The sequence below is a fragment of the Oncorhynchus tshawytscha genome, linkage group LG30, assembly GCF_018296145.1.
Source record: "Oncorhynchus tshawytscha isolate Ot180627B linkage group LG30, Otsh_v2.0, whole genome shotgun sequence".
Taxonomy (NCBI): domain Eukaryota; kingdom Metazoa; phylum Chordata; class Actinopteri; order Salmoniformes; family Salmonidae; genus Oncorhynchus; species Oncorhynchus tshawytscha.
In genome coordinates, this window is record NC_056458.1 from 42,600,470 (window position 1) to 42,620,632 (window position 20,163).

The 20,163-nt window shown below is 43.7% G+C and overlaps 1 protein-coding gene across 1 annotated transcript in view; it reads right to left on the minus strand.

Moving 5' to 3' along the window:
• The window catches only part of LOC112228306 (ubiquitin domain-containing protein 2), a 62,370-nt gene that overhangs the window by 20,394 nt on the left and 21,813 nt on the right, over positions 1–20,163 (minus strand). The window contains exon 2 of the mRNA XM_024393504.2: positions 3,953–4,189. Coding sequence (XP_024249272.1) covers positions 3,953–4,189 — 237 coding nt within the window. The remainder of the gene's footprint in view (positions 1–3,952; positions 4,190–20,163) is intronic.

A 20,163-nucleotide genomic window follows, 5' to 3' on the forward strand; every position in this document is an offset into this window, starting at 1 on the left:
ACTCTAACCACTAGTCTACCTACCACCCCTACACACTAACCACTAGGCTACCTACCACCCCTACACTCTAACCACTAGGTTACCTACCACCCCTACACTCTAACCACTAGGCTACCTACCACCCCTACACTCTAACCACTAGGTTACCTACCACCCCTACACTCTAACCACTAGGCTACCTACCACCCCTACACTCTAACCACTAGGCTACCTACCACCCCTACACTCTAACCACTAGGCTACCTACCACCCCTACACTCTAACCACTAGTCTACCTACCACCCCTACACTCTAACCACTAGGCTACCTACCACCCCTACACTCTAACCACTAGGCTACCTACCACCCCTACACTCTAACCACTAGTCTACCTACCGCCCCTACACTCTAACCACTAGGCTACCTACCACCCCTACACTCTAACCACTAGGCTACCTACCACCCCTACACTCTAACCACTAGTCTACCTACCGCCCCTACACTCTAACCACTAGTCTACCTACCACCCCTACACTCTAACCACTAGTCTACCTACCGCCCCTACACTCTAACCACTAGGCTACCTACCACCCAGAAAAAAACACTCTAACCACTAGGCTACCTAAACCACCCCTATACTCTAACCACTAGTCTACCTATAGAGTCCCCTACACTCTAACCACTAGTCTACCTACCACCCCACACTCTAACCACTAGTCTACCTACCGCCCCTACACTCTAACCACTAGTCTACCTACCACCCCTACACTCTAACCACTAGTCTACCTACCGCCCCTACACTCTAACCACTAGTCTACCTACCACCCCTACACTCTAACCACTAGGTTACCTACCACCCCTACAGTCTAACCACTAGGCTACCTACCACCCCTACACTCTAACCACTAGTCTACCTACCACCCCTACACACTAACCACTAGGCTACCTACCACCCCTACACTCTAACCACTAGGTTACCTACCACCCCTACACTCTAACCACTAGGCTACCTACCACCCCTACACTCTAACCACTAGGTTACCTACCACCCCAGGAGACACTCTAACCACTAGGCTACCTACCACCCCTACACTCTAACCACTAGGCTACCTACCACCCCTACACTCTAACCACTAGGCTACCTACCACCCCTACACTCTAACCACTAGTCTACCTACCACCCCTACACTCTAACCACTAGGCTACCTACCACCCCTACACTCTAACCACTAGGCTACCTACCACCCCTACACTCTAACCACTAGTCTACCTCGCCCCTACACTCTAACCACTAGGCTACCTACCACCCCTACACTCTAACCACTAGGCTACCTACCACCCCTACACTCTAACCACTAGTCTACCTACTGCCCCTACACTCTAACCACTAGTCTACCTACCACCCCTACACTCTAACCACTAGTCTACCTACCGCCCCTACACTCTAACCACTAGGCTACCTACCACCCCTACACTCTAACCACTAGGCTACCTACCACCCAGAAAAAAAGTAACAAATAATTAAAGAGCAGCAGTAAAATAGCATTAGCGAGGCTATATACAGGGGGTACCAGTACAGAGTCAATGTGGAGGCTATATACAGGGGGTACCAGTACAGAGTCAATGTGGAGGCTATATACAGGGGGTACCAGTACAGAGTCAATGTGCGGGGGCACCGGTTAGTCGAGGCAATTGAGGTAATATGTACATGGAGGCAGAGTTATTAAAGTGACTATGCATAGATAATAAACAGAGTGGCAGCAGCGTAAAAGAGGGGGGGGCAGTCTCCTGAGGGGGAATAGGTTTTGTCGTGCCCTCTTCACGACTGTCTTGGTGTGCTTGGACCATGTTAGTTTGTTGGTGATGTGGACACCAAGGAACTTGAAGCTCTCAGCCTGCTCCTCTACAGCCCCGTCGATGAGAATGTCTGTCTGCCAGTGAATGCTGTGTAATAGATGGGGTTTTCCTCTGCTCTCTCAGGAGACACCGACAGCAGGCCTCAGCACCCAACCCAGCTAATCTGGACAAGAGGGAAATACACATTTTTGATTTACACCAAATCAGTGACACCCTGTATGAGCCAAAAAGGCCACCGATTGGCGGGGGAGATAAAGATGACTCGGTGCACAATGGAGCGACTGTGGCAGAGAACAGGCTCTGGAGAGATTAACAATACCTCTTGGCCAAATCCATTTTCTGATAAGGCAGCACTCTGGTAGCATAGATAACCTTGCTGAGAGCTTCCCAGACCCGATCTAAAAGCTGCTGTACAACTGTGAAACAGGAAAACTGTGCGTTAACCATATTGCATTACTGGTGATATGTCAACTTTATGAAGAGGTGTGTATGCATGTGTGTATGTGTGTGTGTGTGTGTTTTTGTCTGTGTGTGTGTGTGTGTGTGTGTGTTTGTGTGTGTGTGTGTGTGTGTGTGTGTGTGTGTGTGTGTGTGTGTGTTTTTTGTGTGTGTGTGTTTTTGTCTGTGTGTGTTTTTGTCTGTGCGTGTGTGTGTTTTTGTCTGTGTGTGTGTGTGTGTGTGTGTGTGTGTGTGTGTGTGTGTGTGTGTGTGTGTGTGTGTGTGTGTGTTTTTGTCTGTGTGTGTGTGTGTGTGTGTGTGTGTGTGTGTGTGTGTGTGTGTGTGTGTGTGTGTGTGTATGTGTGTGTGTGGTGCGCATTAAAGGCAGCCCACAGATACACCAGGAAACATTTGTCATTTTATGCCTCTCAGCAGTAAAGTCCATCTAGAAAGGGTATACATTCACCAACATTATTCCAAACAAACAGCCGGAGATCTGTGCTCCTGTCATTAGTTAGGTACGCTGTCTGTGAAGATGAACAGGGTTGGGCCGGTCGAGAGATCGCCTGTGAAGATAAACAAGGTTGGTCCGGTCGAGAGATCGCCTGTGAAGATGAACAGGGTTGGTCCGGTCGAGAGATCGCCTGTGAAGATAAACAAGGTTGGTCCGGTCGAGAGATCGCCTGTGAAGATGAACAGGGTTGGGCCGGTCGAGAGATCGCCTGTGAAGATAAACAAGGTTGGTCCGGTCGAGACACCGCCTTCCTCTGGTCTACTCTAAGGAGAATCCAATGCCCCTGCCCAGGATAGTAACAGGGACCCTGACCAGGATAGTAACAGGGACCCTGCTCTGTAGATCCCTTAGGATGAGATGTTCAACCTAGGTTCTGTGGTCACCAAAGATCTCGCTGCACTTCTCTCTCTTTCCAAAAAATGGCCACCATTGCTGGTGGACAAAATGACTCCCTCCCAATATAGAGACCTCTGATTGGTGAAAGGAAGCACAGTAAATGCAACTCATTACTACTCTTCTACTTTAACCAAAAAGAAAAAGAGAGAGAGAGAGAGAGAGAAGGCAAGAGAAAAGGAGGTAATGGAAAAGAAAAGAGGACAAGAGAGAGGAAGTAGATGAAGAGATGACAGAGAGATAAAGGTCTAGATGTGACGTTCGTTGATAGAGAGCCACACTGAAGAGAGATGTCTGTGTGTCTTATCGTGTGTCAGTGTTACACTATGACAGAGAGTGGACAGATAGAGAGATGTCTGTGTGTCTTATCGTGTGTCAGTGTTACACTATGACAGAGAGGGGACAGATAGAGAGATGTCTGTGTGTCTTATCGTGTGTCAGTGTTACACTATGACAGAGAGTGGACAGATAGAGAGATGTCTGTGTGTCTTATCGTGTGTCAGTGTTACACTATGACAGAGAGGGGACAGATAGAGAGATGTCTGTGTGTCTTATCGTGTGTCAGTGTTACACTATGACAGAGAGTGGACAGATAGAGCTTATAGAGGTCAGGGGTCTATGGAGTGTGTTACGTACTGTATGGTAGCGTTACGGCGGCACCGCCTGGGCCACTTCATGGCAGTGTTATGTTACAGGCTAACAGACATACAGAAAAGATAGATAGAGACATAGAGATGATAGAGGAGCAGATGTGTGTGGTGTGTGTCGTACCGTGTGGCAGTGTTATGCTGGCCCCGTCGATGATGGCCTGGGCCAATTCATGGTCGTTGCTCTCAAAGGCTTGGGCGGCGGCCTTGAGCGCGTCCCAGATCTCCTTGCGTCCCTCGAAGGCGGGCGCCGTGTCCCAGAACTCATCCCGCTTACTGCGCAGCTGGCCGTCCGTCATGGGATAGTCACTCTTCCATTTGGGCTTCTCTCTCTTCAAGGCCTGGTTACGCCCCAGAGCCACTGAGAGAGAGATAGATAGAGGGAGAGACAGAACCCGAGAGAGAAAGAGAGACAGAAACCGAGAGACCGAGAGAGAGAGACAGAGAGAGAGAGAGAAAGAGGGAGGGAGACATGGTTCAAATTAAAGAGTAATGATTGGACATAACCTTCTGAAAACATTCTCAGTTTAAATCACAGCTGTTCAAGTCCTCTCTGTGAAGCACTCCACTATCAGGGTGATGTGTTTGGCTTTGTGCCATCACTGCAATGCACAGGAGGTTGGTGGCACCTTAATTGGGGAGAACCGTCTCGTGTTAATGACTGGATCGGAATCAGTGGAATGGTATCAATTACATCAAACACATGGTTTCCATGGTTTCCATTCCATTTGCTCTGCTCCCATTCATTATTGAGCCGTAATCCACTCAGCAGCCTCCTGCGCTGTAATGTCATTCTAATGTTAAACACTAAGTACAAATGTTCACTTGTGACAAAATGCTGCTTAAATTCCACTGAGGTCAGCTAAAGTGCAATTTAATGGTTTATCAAATTAAAATAAACAACTATTTACAGAGCCTTCAGAAAGTACTCAGACCCCTTGACTTATTCCACATTTTGATGCGTTACATCCTGAATTCAAAATGGATTAAATGTTAAAAATTCTCTCAACCATCTACACACAATACCCCATAATGACAAAGTGTATTTCTGGGTAAGTCTCTAAGAGCTGTGTGAGTCTTTCTGGGTAGGTCTCTAAGAGCTGTGTGAGTCTTTCTGGGTAAGTCTCTAAGTGCTGTGTGAGTCTTTCTGGGTAGGTCTCTAAGAGCTGTGTGAGTCTTTCTGGGTAAGTCTCTAAGTGCTGTGTGAGTCTTTCTGGGTAGGTCTCTAAGTGCTGTGTGAGTCTTTCTGGGTAAGTCTCTAAGTGCTGTGTGAGTCTTTCTGGGTAGGTCTCTAAGTGCTGTGTGAGTCTAAGTCTCTAAGTGCTGTGTGAGTCTTTCTAGGTCTCTAAGAGCTGTGTGAGTCTTTCTGGGTAGGTCTCTAAGTGCTGTGTGAGTCTTTCTGGGTAAGTCTCTAAGTGCTGTGTGAGTCTTTCTGGGTAGGTCTCTAAGAGCTGTGTGAGTCTTTCTGGGTAAGTCTCTAAGAGCTGTGTGAGTCTTTCTGGGTAGGTCTCTAAGAGCTGTGTGAGTCTTTCTGGGTAAGTCTCTAAGAGCTGTGTGAGTCTTTCTGGGTAAGTCTCTAAGAGCTTTGCACACCTGGATTGTACAATCCAGAGGAGGGGTGGGGAGGGGAGGGTGGGGAGGGGAGAGGAGGGTTGGGGAGGGGAAGTGGAGGGTGGGGAGGGGGGAGAGGGAGGGAGGGAGGGGAGAGGAGGGGTGGGGTGGGGAGGTTTACTGGGGAAAACATCTGGCTGCCATTATCCACAACCTCTGCTCTGGGACTGACAAGAGAGAGAGAGAGAGAGAGACAGAGAGAGAGACACAGAGAGAGAGAGAGAGAGAGAGAGAGAGACAGAGAGAGAGAGAGAGAGAGAGTCTCTCTGCTCTCCTAGGGTGGTACTGCTGATGATGTGGGTTCCATCCACATGAGTCTCTCACAGCACAGCAGATGTGTTGAGAAATACTTTAAGAAATTAGGAGATTAGGACACTCCATTCAATTATTATTGCCCATTGTGTTGCCGGTCTGTTGTCAATGGGCCGCGTGGTGCATTCTGGGTATAATTCCACAAAGAGCACACTCCTCAAAGAGTCAACAGGAGTCAACAGGGGTAAAACCCCAAATTAGCATGAATGACATGAATAATATTGTTTAGCTTTGAAATCATGACAATACGTACTTTCGAGGAAAATAGGCAGGTTTCTCAACTCATACCCTGACTTCTAGAAGGGATTAGGGCTGGGCGATATGGCCAAAATATTTGATGGTATTTTATGTTTTTTGAATAATAAAAGCTCTACATTTCCTTCATGAGTAGTGAGTGATCCTGGGATGCTTTATGAGTAGTGAGTGATCCTAGGATGCTTTATGAGTAGTGAGTGATCCTAGGATGCTTTATGAGAAGTGAGTGATCCTAGGATGCTTTATGAGTAGTGAGTGATCCTAGGATGCTTTATGAGTAGTGAGTGATCCTAGGGTGCTTTATGAGTAGTGAGTGATCCTAGGGTGCTTTATGAGTAGTGAGTGATCCTAGGATGCTTTATGAGTAGTGAGTGATCCTAGGGTGCTTTATGAGTGGTGAGTGATCCTAGGGTGCTTTATGAGTGGTGAGTGATCCTAGGGTGCTTTATGAGTGGTGAGTGATCCCAGGGTGGAAACACATATATTCTAAATTATGTCAATGGGTCTTTCTCCATTCTGATTATTTTATATTGTTCAATTCAACTTCAACTAAAAACAATTTCCTATATTTCCATCAATTTATCATTTCCTGCACTCATTTGAGATCATTTCCACACACTGCCACGTAGGGCTGCACTATATTTGCAAAAATCAAATCAAGAGTCGGCTTTCTATTCCGCAACAAAGCCTCCTTCACTCACGCCGCCAAGCTTACCCTAGTAAAACTGACTATCCTACCAATCCTCGACTTCGGCGATGTCATCTACAAAATGGCTTCCAACACTCTACTCAGCAAACTGGATGCAGTTTATCACAGTGCCATCCGTTTTGTCACTAAAGCACCTTATACCACCCACCACTGCGACTTGTATGCTCTAGTCGGCTGGCCCTCGCTACATATTCGTCGCCAGACCCACTGGCTCCAGGTCATCTACAAGTCCATGCTAGGTAAAGCTCCGCCTTATCTCAGTTCACTGGTCACGATGGCAACACCCATCCGTAGCACGCGCTCCAGCAGGTGTATCTCACTGATCATCCCTGAAGCCAACACCTCATTTGGCCGCCTTTCGTTCCAGTACTCTGCTGCCTGTGACTGGAACAAATTTCAAAAATCGCTGAAGTTGGAGACTTTTATCTCCCTCACCAACTTCAAACATCAGCTATCTGAGCAGCTAACCGATCGCAGCAGCTGTACATAGTCTATTGGTAAATAGCCCACCCATTTTCACCTACCTCATCCCCATACTGTTTTTATTTATTTACTTTTCTGCTCTTTTGCACACCAATATCTCTACCTGTACATGACCATCTGATCATTTATCACTCCAGTGTTAATCTGCAAAATTGTAACTATTCGTCTACCTCCTCATGCCTTTTGCACACATTGTATATAGACTCCCCCTTTGTTTTCTACTGTGTTATTGACTTGTTAATTGTTTACTCCATGTGTAACTCTGTGTTGTCTGTTCACACTGCTATGCTTTATCTTGGCCAGGTCGCAGTTGTAAATGAGAACTTGTTCTCAACTAGCCTACCTGGTTAAATAAAGGTGAAATGAAAAAATAAAAAAATGAACTGTTGGAATCATGGAAATATAATGTTTATTATAATTCTATAGTTAGAATATAAATAATAGTGGGCACTTTGAATACAGTGTTTGACATGACAGCGAATGAAAATACCAGAGTTATTGCGACAGGATAGGAACCAAAGTGATGGTCAGTGTTTCCTCGGGGACCCTATATACTTTGGCGACATTAAAATGTTTCTTCATGTAGCCAACATATTCATGCTTCGACTATTACTCTTTAAGTTAGAAGATACTGTTGCACAAACAACATGCTGATTTAGGCTTACACCAGCATTGATATCAGGCTGTATCAGCTAGCTACGTTTGTTCTGACTCAGTACTTTTATTAGCTAGCCAGCTAACTAGCGATTACCATTAGTGGCTAACACGATTTAGCTAAAACTTGCTAAGAAAAAACAAACTAGATGTTTGCTGATTTAAGAAACACATACTAATAGTGTAATTATAGAACGCTAGTGGATTTATATTAAGAAGCAAAGTGGAAACAACTTTATTGTCATCAACATTTAATGTACGACTGAACGCACGTGTCAAAGACAACAGCCACCCCAGTCATAGACTGGTCTCTACTACCGCATGGCAAGCGGTACCGGAGCGCCAAATCTAGGACAAAAATGCCTCTCAACAGTTTTTACCCCCAAGCCATAAGACTCTGAACAGGTAATCAAATGGTTACCCGGACTATTTGCATTGTCCCGCCACTCCCCCTCCGACCCCTCTTTTACGCTGCTGCTACTCTCTGTTTATCTTATATGCATAGTCACTTTAACTATACATTCATGTACATACTACCTCAATTGGCCCAACCAACCAGTGCTCCAGCACATTGGCTAACTGGGCTATCTGCATTGTGTCCCACCACCCACCACCCCCTCTTTACGCTACTGCTACTCTCTGTTCATCATATATGCATAGTCACTTTAACCATATCTACATGTACATACTACCTCAATCAGCCTGACTAACCGGTGTCTGTATGTAGCCTCGTTACTTTTATAGCCTCGCTACTGTATATAGCCTCTCTACTGTATATAACCTCGCTACTGTATATAGCCTCGCTACTGTTATAGCCTCGCTACTGTATATAGCCTCGCTACTGTATATAGCCTCTCTACTGTATATAACCTCACTACTGTATATAACCTCACTACTGTATATAGCCTCGCTACTGTATATAGTCTCTCTACTGTATATAACCTCACTACTGTATATAACCTCACTACTGTATATAGTCTCACTACTGTATACAGCCTCGCTACTGTTATAGCCTCGCTACTGTTATAGCCTCTCTACTGTATATAGCCTCGCTAATGTTACAGCCTCGCTACTGTTATAGCCTCTCTACTGTATATAGCCTCTCTACTGTATATAGCCTCTCTACTGTATATAGCCTCTCTACTGTATATAGCCTCGCTACTGTATATAGCCTGTCTTTTTACTGTTTTATTTCTTTACCAACCTATTTTTCACCTAATACCTTTTTTTGCACTATTGGTTAGAGCCTGTAAGTCAGCATTTCACTATAAGGTGACAAATAAACTTTGATTTGATTTGGTCAAGTAACAACAAATGCACTCCTTGAGTGACAGAGAGCGGGGCTAGGTCTGTGAGGAAAGCCACTTGGAATCAGAGCAGAGAGGGATGACTCAAGTAGAGGTATAAACAATAAAAATGGAGGTTAAACACGACACAAGCCAAACATTCAAATACCGCTATAGAAGGTAAAGTAAAAACTCAAACCGGTCCGTGCATCAATACCGGTATATCATAAAATATGGTATACCGACCAGCACTAGATTGCGTGGCGATTAGCTTAGCAACTGTGGGCTCCCGAGTGGAGCAGCAGTTTAAGGCACTGCATCTCAATGCAAGAAAAGTCACTACAGTCCCTGGTTTAAATCCAGGCTGTATCACATCCGGCCGTGATTGGGAGTCCCATAGGGCGGCACACAATTGGCTCAGCGTCGTCCGGGTTTGGCCGGGGGTAGGCCGTCATTGTAAATAAGAATGTGTTCTTAACGGACTTGCCTAGTTAAATTTCAAAAATGTAACTAGTGAACGACCGATATTGGCCTTTTCTAGTTTTCTAGTTCATTCTCTAGCGGCTTTGCCAATAGTCCTTCTACATAGCAAAACTACTACTATGCCAGCCACCACTCACCTCCTGAGCCATGGACACTGCCGTCACTGTCAATAAGAATGTGTTCTTAACTGACTTGCCTAGTTAAATAAAGGTTAAATAAATAAAAACTATATACACTTTATTTTTTTTAAATGAGCACTGCACAATGTTGAGTTATGCATGCAATAAGCAAGCTAACTAGCTAAGCAGATAGCTATCTGACACGTTAGCCAAGACTACGGATAACTAACCCTTCATTTGTGGTGTTAGCTAGCTATATTAGCTACAATGCTAGCTAGCTGGCCAGGTAAACATGGTGCCAAGATATCAGATAGGAGCTAATAGCCAACATAGCAACAAGCCATCTGACTTGCGGTGTAACCACAGTTTCTAAACCTCTTTGGTGTAAATTAGCTATTTACTGGTATGCTGATCTGACCAGTCACAATTGTGTCTGTAAATTGACAGCTGACAGTCGGATTAAATGAGTGCCGTAAAAGGGGAAAGAAGGAAGTGTTTTAAAATGCCTAAATAAAGAATAGCAATAGGTTTAGCTAGCTAAGAATCTTCCTGCATGTTTATGGACTAAGAAAGCTGTAGAAGCGTTCTCACTTCTCAAACTATGGGCAGATTTAAGTCATTCAGACAGAATTTGTATCGTCGTTAAATCTTTTTTTTCTTTTCTACCCTTTCTTTTTCTACTCTATAGTCAAACTAAAAGCAGTGCCTATATGATGTCTTTCCATACAGGCTTGACATGGAGTGATGCTTCTATGTAAACGTTGTTGATCAGTAGAAGTCCCACATGGAAGGAATACAGACTGTCATCTGTAGCACCTTAGACACTGGTCATCCCAAACAAGCTCAAATACTCCTGTTGAATATGCATTCACCTGTATTGTGAGTAAGCCGTTGCCATCTTAATTTACCCAGTTTATCAAAAGATTTACCATTCAAATACAATTATCACCGTTATGTAGTTAGGTTGGTAAAAACAAAATCAAATGTATTGTTTGATTCAAAAATAGATGCATTAATGCATAAATGGCTGTCTGGAAAATGTTATCGTAATTGTTTTTAAATGTAATCTGTCATTGGCCTCCTTGACCCCCCCCCCAAAACTGGTATCAGCCCCAAAACATCCATATGGGTCGTTCTCTAATGACAATGTGAACCTGATTGGTCGTTAGTCTGCTGGGAGGTACGTTATACGTTCCTCATTTCATTGGTCAATGAGTTTCCCCATCTCCTAATTACTTAAAACTATTTCTGGTGTGTTCCACAACCGTTGTCATGGATACCCAGCTTCTTGGCAGAGAGAGGCCGCCCGGTCGCTGTCAGTCGATTAATAGGGACTTATAAGTGTTCTCACACAGAGAACGGTCTACATAGGTTTAGTGGTCACACACACACACACTCATGGTTACACCCAATCTTTGTTGTGACTAGGGGAGTGGAATTTGGTAGGTTAAAGTGGGTGGGTAACAGGGTTTCCATTAGCTGGTAATAGCCGGCTTTTGTTAGATTAAAAAAATAGAAAAGCTGTCAAAATAAAATTGTTGCCGGCCAATTGTCCAGGAGAAGAAGAAGAAAAACCCTTTGTGAAGTAATGCCTTGTAGCCTATTCATTGATGGAAATACCACTTGACTGGTCATTCTAATCGGTCTATAGGTGAATTAGCATAACTTAGTAGAATTACATTTGTATTTATTATGGATCCCCATTAGCTGCTAACAAGGCAGCAGTTACTCTTCCTGGGGTCCAGCAAAATTAAGGCAGTTTATACAATTTTAAAAACATTACAGTTACATTCATAGATTTCACAACACACTGTGTGCCCTCAGGCCCCTACTCCACCACTACCACATATCTACAGTACTAAATCTATGTGTATGTGTGTGTATAGTGCGTATGTTATTGTGTGTGTGTATACATGTGTCTGTGCCTATGTTTGTGTTGCTTCACAGTCCCCGTTGTTCCATAAGGTCTATTTTGTTCATGTTTTTGAAACCTAATTTTACTGCTTGGCGGGTGTGTACAGTATATTCCTTATCTTATTTATCACATACATACAGAATACAGCATATAGCCTTAGAGTGGAAAATCTGCCAGACAGCACAAGAGCTGGGTTGGGGTAATGTATCTGTCAGTCTGAACACAGTTTGGTAGGTTAAAGTGGGTGGGGTAATGTATCTGTCAGTCTGAACACAGTTTGGTAGGTTAAAGTGGGTGGGGTAATGTATCTGTCAGTCTGAACACAGTTTTATAGGTTAAAATGGGTGGGGTAATGTATCTGTCAGTCTGAACACAGTTTGGTAGGTTAAAGTGGGTGGGGTAATGTATCTGTCAGTCTGAACACAGTTTGGTAGGTTAAAGTGGGTGGGGTAATGTATCTGTCAGTCTGAACACAGTTTGGTAGGTTAAAGTGGGTGGGGTAATGTATCTGTCAGTCTGGACACAGTTTGGTAGGTTAAAGTGGGTGGGGTAATGTAGCTGTCAGTCTGAACACAGTTTGGTAGGTTAAAATGGGTGGGGTAATGTATCTGTCAGTCTGAACACAGTTTTATAGGTTAAAATGGGTGGGGTAATGTATCTGTCAGTCTGAACACAGTTTGGTAGGTTAAAGTGGGTGGGGTAATGTATCTGTCAGTCTGGACACAGTTTTATAGGTTAAAGTGGGTGGGGTAATGTATCTGTCAGTCTGAACACAGTTTGGTAGGTTAAAGTGGGTGGGGTAATGTATCTGTCAGTCTGAACACAGTTTGGTAGGTTAAAGTGGGTGGGGTAATGTATCTGTCAGTCTGAACACAGTTTGGTAGGTTAAAGTGGGTGGGGTAATGTATCTGTCAGTCTGAACACAGTTTGGTAGGTTAAAGTGGGTGGGGTAATGTATCTGTCTGTCTGAACACAGTTTGGTAGGTTAAAGTGGGTGGGGTAATGTATCTGTCAGTCTGAACACAGTTTGGTAGGTTAAAGTGGGTGGGGTAATGTATCTGTCAGTCTGAACACAGTTTGGTAGGTTAAAGTGGGTGGGGTAATGTATCTGTCAGTCTGAACACAGTTTGGTAGGTTAAAGTGGGTGGGGTAATGTAGCTGTCAGTCTGAACACAGTTTGGTAGGTTAAAGTGGGTGGGGTAATGTATCTGTCAGTCTGAACACAGTTTGGTAGGTTAAAGTGGGTGGGGTAATGTATCTGTCAGTCTGAACACAGTTTGGTAGGTTAAAGTGGGTGGGGTAATGTATCTGTCAGTCTGAACACAGTTTGGTAGGTTAAAGTGGGTGGGGTAATGTATCTGTCAGTCTGAACACAGTTTGGTAGGTTAAAGTGGGTGGGGTAATGTATCTGTCAGTCTGAACACAGTTTGGTAGGTTAAAGTGGGTGGGGTAATGTATCTGTCAGTCTGGACACAGTCCCAGTGTACAGTAAGAGTGGAGAGAGAGCTCATACGTTGTCAGGCCACTCCACATGCATCAATAATTCAGTCATAGACGATGAATCAGTTTCTTCCCTTCCTCATAGCTGACCCAGAAACTACCAGTCTATACTGAGTGAGAGACTCCTGCCAAATATTACAGCCACATATTTCCCTCAGATCTCACAGACCAACAAAGAATTTGAAAACAAACCAAATATTGAAAAACTCCCTTATCTGTTAAGACAAAATACAGCAGTGTGCCATCACATCAGCAAGATTTGTGACCTGTTGCCTCGAGAAAAGGGCAACCAGTGAAGAACAAACACCTTTGTAAATACAACCCATATGTATCTGTTTATACAGAGAAGAAGAGAGAGGAAAGACAGAATGAGAAATGGAGATAGAAAGAGAGGATAGTTAGCTGACAGATACAGAGAGAGAGAAAGAACGATCTGAGAGACAAGGCAAGAAGGGCATTCTATGCCATCAAAAGAAACATAAATTTCAACATACCAATTAGGATCTGGCTAAAAATACTTGAATCAGTCATAGAGCCCATTGCCCTTTATGGTTGTGAGGTCTGGGGTCCGCTCACCAACCAAGACTTCACAAAATGGGACAAACACCAAATTGAGACTCTGCACGCAGAATTCTGCAAAAATATCCTCCGTGTACAACGTAGAACACCAAATAATGCATGCAGAGCAGAATTAGGCCGATACCCACTAATTATCAAAATCCAGAAAAGAGCTGTTAAATTCTACAACCACCTAAAAGGAAGCGATTCACAAACCTTCCATAACAAAGCCATCACCTACAGAGAGATGAACCTGGAGAAGAGTCCCTAAGCAAGCTGGTCCTGGGGCTCTGTTCACAAACACAAACACACACTACAGAGCCCCAGGACAGCAGCACAATTAGACCCAACCAAATCATGAGAAAACAAAAAGATAACTACTTAACACATTGGAAAGAATTAACAAAAAAACAGAGCAAACTAGAATGCTATTTGGCCCTACACAGAGAGTACACAGTGGCAGAATACCTGACCACTGTGACTGACCCAAAATTAAGGAAAGCCTTGACTATGTACAGACTCAGTGAGCATAGCCTTGCTATTGAGAAAGGCCGCCGTAGGCAGACATGGCTCTCAAGAGAAGACAGGCTATGTGCTCACTGCCCACAAAATGAGGTGGAAACTGAGCTGCACTTCCTAACCTCCTGCCCAATGTATGACCATATTAGAGAGACATATTTCCCTCAGATTACACAGATCCACAAAGAATTCGAAAACAAATCCAATTTTGAAAAACTCCCATATCTACTGGGTGAAATTCCACAGTGTGCCATCACAGCAGCAAGATTTGTGACCTGTTGCCACGAGAAAAGGGCAACCAGTGAAGAACAAACACCATTGTAAATACAACCCATATTTATGCTTATTTATTTTATCTTGTGTCCTTTAGCCATTTGTACATTGTTAGAACACTGTATATATATATATAATATGACATTTGTAATGTCTTTACTGTTTTGAAACTTCTGTATGTGTAATGTTTACTGTTAATTTTTGTTGTTTTTCACTTTATATATTCACTTTGTATGTTGTCTACCTCACTTGCTTTGGCAATGTTGACACATGTTTCCCATGCCAATAAAGCCCTTGAATTGAATTGAATTGAATTGACAGAAAGAGGGGGAGAGACAGAGAGAGAGAGAGAGAGAGGGAGAGAGACAGAGGGAGGGAGAGAGACAGAGAGACAGAGGGAGGGAGAGAGAGAGAGAGAGACAGAGAGGGGGAGAGACAGAGAGAGACAGAAAGAGGGGGAGAGACAGAGAGAGACAGAGAGAGACAGAGACAGAGAGAGACAGAGAGAGACAGAGACAGAGGGAGGGAGAGAGACAGAGGGGGGAGAGAGAGAGAGAGACAGAGGGAGGGGGAGAGACAGAGAGAGACAGAGGGAGGGAGAGAGACAGAGAGAGACAGAGAGAGACAGAGAGAGAGAGAGAGAGACAGAGGGAGGGAGAGAGACAGAGAGAGAGGGGAAGAGAGAGAGAGACAGAGGGAAAGGGGGAGAGAGAAAGAGAGGGGGAGACAGGGAGAGAGGGGAGAGAGAGAGGGGGAGAGAGAGCGAGACAGAGGGAGAGTATTCAGTATTGTTGTAATTATCATTATTGCAAATAAAAAGAAAATCGCCCGATTAATCTGTACCGGCTTTTTTGGTCCTCCAATAATCGGTATCGGCGTTGAAAAATCATAATCGGTCGACCTCTCATACATACTCATGGATTTAGTACTGTAGATATGTGGTAGTGGTGGAGTAGGGGCCTGAGGGCACACAGAGTGTTGTGAAATGTTTTAAAATTGTATAAACTGTCACGTTCTGACCTTAGTTATTTTGTTTTCTGTCTTTGTGTATATGAGATAGTTAGCTGACAGAGAGAGAGAGATAGAGACAGAGAGGGAGAGAGAGAGCGAGAGAATGAATGAGAGATCGAAAGAGAGGAGAGATAGTTAGCTGACAGACAGAGAGAGAGAGACAGAGGGAGAGAGAGAGAACAAGAGAGAGAGGGAGAGAGAGACAGGGAGAAAGAGAGGGAGAGAGAGAGAGAGACAGGGAGAAAGAGACAGAGAGATGGAGAGAGAGAGAGACAGCGAGAGAGAGAGAGGTGGAGACAGAGAGAGGTAGAGACAGAGAGAGGGAGAGACAGACAGAGAGAGAGAGAGAGACATAGAGGGAGAGACAGAGAGAGGGAGAGAGGGACAGAGACAGACAGACAGAGAGAGAGACTGACCCAAACTTAAGGAAAGCTTTGACTATGTACAGACTTAGTGAGCATAACCTTGCTATTGAGAAAGGCCGCCGTAGGCAGACATGGCTCTCAAGAGAAGACAGGCTATGTGCTCTCTGCCCACAAAATGAGGTGGAAACTGAGCTGCACTTCCTAACCTCCTGCCAAATGTATGACGATATTAGAGACACATATTTTCCTCAGATTACACAGATCCACAAATAATTCGAAAACAAATCCAATTTGGATAAACTCCCATATCTACTGGGTGAAATTCCACAGTTTGCCATCACAGCAGCAAGATTTGTGACCTGTTGCCACAAGAAAAGGGCAACCAGTGATGAACAAACACCATTGTAAATACAACCCATATTTATGCTTATTTATTTTCCCTTGTGTACTTTAACCATTTGTACATTGTTACAACATTGTATATATATATATATATATATATATATATATATATATATATATATATATATATATATATATATATATATATATAATACGACATTTGTAATGTCTTTATTGTTTTGAAACTTCTGTATGTGTAATGTTTACTGTTCATTTTTATTGTTTATTTCACTTTTGTATATTATCTACCTCACTTGCTTTGGCAACGTTAACACATGTTTCCCATGCTAATAAAGCCCCTTGAATTGAATTGAGAGAGGGGGAGAGACAGAGGAATCAGTGTGTCTGACTGATGCATGGACAGTAAAAGGTTGAGATAATAACAGACAGACAGAGGCCTTGCCTGCGTATCACCTGATCTAGATTGACCCAGTCTGAGCCTCCCCCCACGCAGCCCACTGTTTATAGGCAGGCCCAATGAATGAGCCATTTCCTCATCTGCGTCACCATCTTCCATTTTCATTTCCTGCCACAGGCAGACCAGTGACGCAGATAGCAAACCTTTGCTTTGACAGACACACACAGCTGCCCCCTTAAGTCTACCTCGTTTTAATGAGAAGCCCTTCCTGTAACTTACAGAGGAGGAGTGGCCGACTGCATTCACCAGTCAGTGTACTGTGTAGTACTGTTCAACAGTGTACTAAACACAACTGATGGTTAGCAGATGTTATTGCAAGTGTAGTGAAGTGCTTGTGCTTCTAGTTCCGACAGTGCAGCAATATCTAACAAGTAATCTAACAATTCCACAACAACGACCTAATACACACAAATCTAAAGGGGTGAATGAGTTGTTGTGAAATTGTTAGGTTAGATTACTTGTTAGATATTACTTCATGGTCGGCACTAGCAGCACAAGCATTTCACTACACTCGCATTAACATCTGCTAACCATGTGTATGTGACAAATAAGATTTGATTTGAGAATATGTACATATAAGTATATGGATGAGCGATGGCCGAGTGGCATAGGCAAGGTGCAATATATGGTATAAAATACAGTATATACATATATACACATGTGATATGAATAATGTAAGATATGTAAACATTATTAAAGTGCCATTGTTTAAAGTGACTAGTGATCCATTGGCACTTTAAATAATAATGTTTACATATCTTACATTACTCATATCATATTGTGACGCCCCTCCCACTCTGTCTGCCGTATTCTCTCTTTCCTCTTGTTTTCCTTATTAGGATGCCGGTGGGCGGAGTTGGGAGGGTCGTCAGCTACATGGGAAACACCTGGGTCAGGTGTGTCCCAGGATAAATACACCACTTCCCCATTCATGGAGGAGACTCTCTCCATGCAGACACACCTGGGCCCGGTGTGTCCCAGGATAAATACACCACTTCCCCATTCATGGAGGAGACTCTCTCCATGCAGACACACCTGGGCCCGGTGTGTCCCAGGATAAATACACCACTTCCCCATTCATGGAGGAGACTCTCTCCATGCAGACACACCTGGGCCCGGTGTGTCCCAGGATAAATACACCACTTCCCCATTCATGGAGGAGACTCTCTCCATGCAGACACACCTGGGCCCGGTGTGTCCCAGGATAAATACACCACTTCCCCATTCATGGAGGAGACTCTCTCCATGCAGACACACCTGGGCCCGGTGTGTCCCAGGATAAATACACCACTTCCCCATTCATGGAGGAGACTCTCTCCATGCAGACACCTATATAGATTTGGTTGTGTTTCTTGGTGGTTTTTGGTTGTTTGTTTTAGCATCTTTCAACACCCTGCATTATCACATTCATGCATGCAAAACACTCACTTACACTACTGATTACTGATTACACACACACCATTGTATTTTATACTTAGTTACTTATGTAATAAATATATACGTTGTTATTCCTTATCTCCACGTTGTCTCCCTTTTGTTACGGGCTTTGAGCCGGTTCGTGACAATATACTGTATTTTATACCATCTATTGGACCTTGCCTATGCCACTCGGCCATCGCTCATCCATATATTTATAAGTACATATTGTTTAACTACAACTGTTTAAAAGACATAGCCTGAATTCATCTACTACCCAAGAATAGTAAAGCCCCCTTTACTGGCTCAAATAGCCAACCAAGCAGCCTGTTACCAACCCTTAGTACACTTCTGGACAAAATGGTGTTTGACCAGATACTATGCTATTTTACAGTAAACAAATTGACAACAGACTTTCAGCACTCTTATTGGGGAGGACACTCAACAAGCACAGCACTTACACACATGACTGATGATTGGCTGAGAGAAACTGATGATAAAATTATTGTGGGGGCTGTCTTTTTAGACTTCAGTGCAGCTTTTGACATTATTGATCATAGTCTGCTGCTGGAAAAACATATGTGTTATGGCTTTACACCCCCTGCTATAATGTGGATAAAAAGCTATTTGTCTAACAGAACACAGAGGGTGTTCTTTAAAGGAAGCCTCTCAAATATAATCCAGATAGAATCAGGAATTCCCCAGGGCAGCTGTTTAGGCCCTTTTTTTTTTACTAACGACATGCCACTGACTTTGAGTAAAGCCAGAGTTTCTATGTATGCGAATGACTCAACGCTATACACGTCAGCGACTGAAATTACTGCAACACTCAACAAAGAACTGCAGTTAGTTTCAGAGTGGGTGGCAAGGAATAAGTTAGCCCTAAAACTAAAAGCATTGTATTTGGAACAAAATACTCACTAAACCCTAAACCTCAACTAAATCTTGTAATAAATCATGTGGAAATTGAGCAAGTTGAGAGAACTAAACTGCTTGGAGTAAAACTAGATTGCAAACTGTCATGGTCGAAACTGTATAATAAAGCAATGCTCCGCCTTCACACTACAGGCCCTAGTTTCTACCTTCTTAACACTACTATCAACAAGGCAGGTCCTACAGGCCCTAGTTTCTACCTTCTTAACACTACTATCAACAAGGCAGTTCCTATAGGCCCTAGTTTCTACCTTCTTAATACTACTGTCAACAAGGCAGGTCCTACAGGCCCTAGTTTTGTCACACCCTGACTTCTGTTCAGTCATGTGGTCAAGTGCCACAAAAAAAGGACTTTGCAATTGCAAAAATTGCAATTGGCTCAGAACAGGGCAGCACGGCTAGCACTTGGATGTACACAGAGAGCTAATATTAATAATATGAATGTCAATCTCTCCTGGCTGAAAGTGGAGGAGAGATTGACTTCCTCACTAATTTTATTTATGAGAGGTATTGACATGTTGAAATCACCAAGCTGTCTGTCTAAACTACTGGCACACAGCTCGGACACCCATTACATACCCCACAAGACATGCCACGAGGTCTCTTCACAGTCACCAAGTCCAGAACAGGCTATGGGAGGCACACAGTACCACATAGAGCTACACAGAACTACATTCCACATCAAGTGACTGATACAAGCAGTAGAATCAGATTTTAAAAACAGATTAAAAAAACACCTTATGGAACAGTGGGGACTGTGAAGCAACACAAACATTGGCACAGACACACATTTATTAAACTAGGCAAGTCAGTTAAGAATACGTTCTTATTTTCAATGACGGCCTAGGACCGGCGGGTTAACTGCCTTGTTCAGGGGCAGAAGGACAGATTTTCACCTTGTCAGCTCGGGGGATAATCTTGCAACCTTACAGTTAACTAGTCCAACGCTCTAACCACCTGCCTCTCTCTCGTTGCACTCCACAAGGAGACTGACTGCCTGTTACGCAAATGCAGTAAGCCAAGGTAAGTTGCTAGCTAGCATTAAACTTATCTTATAAAAAACAATCAATCATAATCACTAGTTAACTACACATGGTTAATGATATTACTAGA